Raw genomic sequence first — 2,278 nt, 5'->3', positions numbered from 1 at the left:
CGGACACGGAAAAAAAAAAAAAAAAAAAAAAAAAAAAAAAAAAAAAAAAGCCCCAAATAATCTTTAGAACATCAATAACTTTAGCCATTATCATTTACTTTAATAATAATACTAATAACTTCTAAGAATACAGGCTGCGTTCTACTTTGGGTATTTTCTTTCTTGGTACACTTGTTCTTTTTGTCTAGTACACTTTCTTTTTCCCTACTCCTGGCTTTTATTCTCTGCCCTTTCTTTCTCCGATGCAGAAACATCGATAGGACCAATGAGGAAGAAGACAACATTGAGCTGAGTGAAGAAGGAAGGCCAGTGCTGACGGCCAGGCCGGGCCCCCCACTTTGTGACTGCAGCTGCTGTGGCATCCCCAAGCGCTACATCATCGCCATCATGAGTGGGCTGGGATTCTGCATTTCCTTTGGGATTCGGTGCAATCTTGGAGTTGCCATTGTGGAGATGGTAAACAATAGCACTGTGTATGTCGATGGAAAACCAGAAATTCAGGTTGGTATCAGTCTATGGTGGGGGTTGTTTTGACTGCAGCTGTATGAATACTTTGCTACGTGGAAAAACCACAATTTATTTATAAATTGCACAATTTACTCATTGCTGTGGCAAAAATGTAGAGTAGCTACAATGTGCAGGGGACAGAGTGGTGAACAAGGTAGACACGTAGGTGATGACACCTCGGGATTGCAAGTGCTACGCTGGGAGAGCACGGGATGCTCGGGCTCATGTAGAAGAGGGCCTCGCCCAGACTTTGATGTCATGAGAGAATTCTCGGAGAAAGTGGTGGCTGGACCAGACAAAGAGAGGGTTTAGGTGGGGTCAGAAGAGCGTTTGAACAAAGAGGAACATCGTATGTGAAGGACTGTAGGAAAGAGAGAGAGAGAAACAGAGAGCACACGTGGTATGTTTTAGGAACTGAGACTGGAGTGCTTTGCCTTTTCTGTGTCATGGACCCCTTTGGCAACCTGGTGATGACTTATGAACCCTTTGTCAAAATAATGTTTTAAATTCTTAATTTTTATTTATTTTTGTTTTTTAATTTTATTTTGTCGATATAGAATGTGGTTGATTATTGTGGCCCATTATCGAAACCTCCCTCCCTCTTCCCTCCCCCCCCTCCCACCCAACAAAATACAAAGGATTATAAATGGAGCCAATTACATTAAAATACAGATGTCAAACTATTTAAAAATCAAATTTGTGATATAGAAACATATAGGTTTCTTTATTAACGCCGTCAGATGACAAAATCTAGCAATGGGTCTAAAATTTACTGTAATTTTAAGTTTGAAGTGTAAACGATTGTTCAAGATAGTAGCAATGACCGTAATATGATTTGAACATATTTATGATTTCTACTAGTGACAGAGTAGTCATACTACTGTGGCTTGTTGCCCAAGTTCATAATTGAAGAAAATGCTAAATTTCAGTTAACCATTAGTAAAAATAAAGATGTAAAGTTTTTCCCATCCAAGTTTACAGACCCACAGGATTCCACCCACACCCTCCAGGCCAAGGACTCCTAGTGGGAGGAGAGAACATCAGGAGATGGAGGCAGCCAAGTAAATAGGGGCAGATCCTACGAGGCCTGGTAAACCATGTAGGGAGTCACAGATGGGCCTCACGCAGAGAGGTGATCAGATCTGCACTCCAGAATCATCACTGCCCAATGGGAGGAGGCTGCACTGAAATGAGATGAGTGGAGGCCCCAGGCCCACTTCAGAGGCCGTTGTCATTATAAACAAGCATACTACTCTGATGCGACTTAAATTGTATTTTATAAATCACTGGAAACATAAAATCTAGTTTGTTTCTTAAATGGTAGGCCTGGAGAAGTATCGAGGTCATGGGAGAAAAAACCAAAAATATATGCTCAGTGGACACCCAATAAGTACATGTTTCATTGACTTGAACGCACACACTAGAATGGCTCTTGTGGAAATACACCCATGTGCAGAGAGGCATGTAATAGTTCTCTGGTCTCCACCCATGTTTGGAGAAACATTTAGATCAGAGTTTCTCAAACTGGTGTCTGGGAAATCATTGCTCTGCAGGCTGTAGTATGAAGGTGTTGCACGATGTGGAGACTGTTCTGTGCAGTGTCCCATGAGACTCTCTGCGAGGGGGATAGGCATCACAGTATTTCTTGGACTGACATGACTGCAGAATGCTCTCTTTCACGCCACATCTATTAGCATCATCTGGAACAGTCTTCTGCCAAGCACTGGTTTGGGAAAATTTGATTTCAATCCATTAAAAAAGAAGTCTTTAG

The 2,278-nt window shown here is 41.7% G+C and overlaps 1 protein-coding gene across 1 annotated transcript in view; it reads left to right on the top strand.

Annotated features, from left to right (window-relative positions):
* The first annotated feature begins 254 nt into the window (after positions 1–254).
* The window catches only part of SLC17A8 (solute carrier family 17 (vesicular glutamate transporter), member 8), a 32,525-nt gene continuing 30,501 nt past the window's right edge, over positions 255–2,278 (top strand). The window contains exon 1 of the mRNA XM_008579640.1: positions 255–501. Within this exon, the coding sequence (XP_008577862.1) occupies positions 388–501 (114 nt within the window). The 5' untranslated portion in view covers positions 255–387. The remainder of the gene's footprint in view (positions 502–2,278) is intronic.

The sequence above is a fragment of the Galeopterus variegatus genome, unplaced genomic scaffold, assembly GCF_000696425.1.
Source record: "Galeopterus variegatus unplaced genomic scaffold, G_variegatus-3.0.2 Scaffold1933, whole genome shotgun sequence".
NCBI classification, from domain to species: Eukaryota; Metazoa; Chordata; class Mammalia; order Dermoptera; family Cynocephalidae; genus Galeopterus; species Galeopterus variegatus.
Note: the sequence above shows the minus strand (reverse complement) of the source record. Positions and strands in the feature narration are given on the sequence as shown.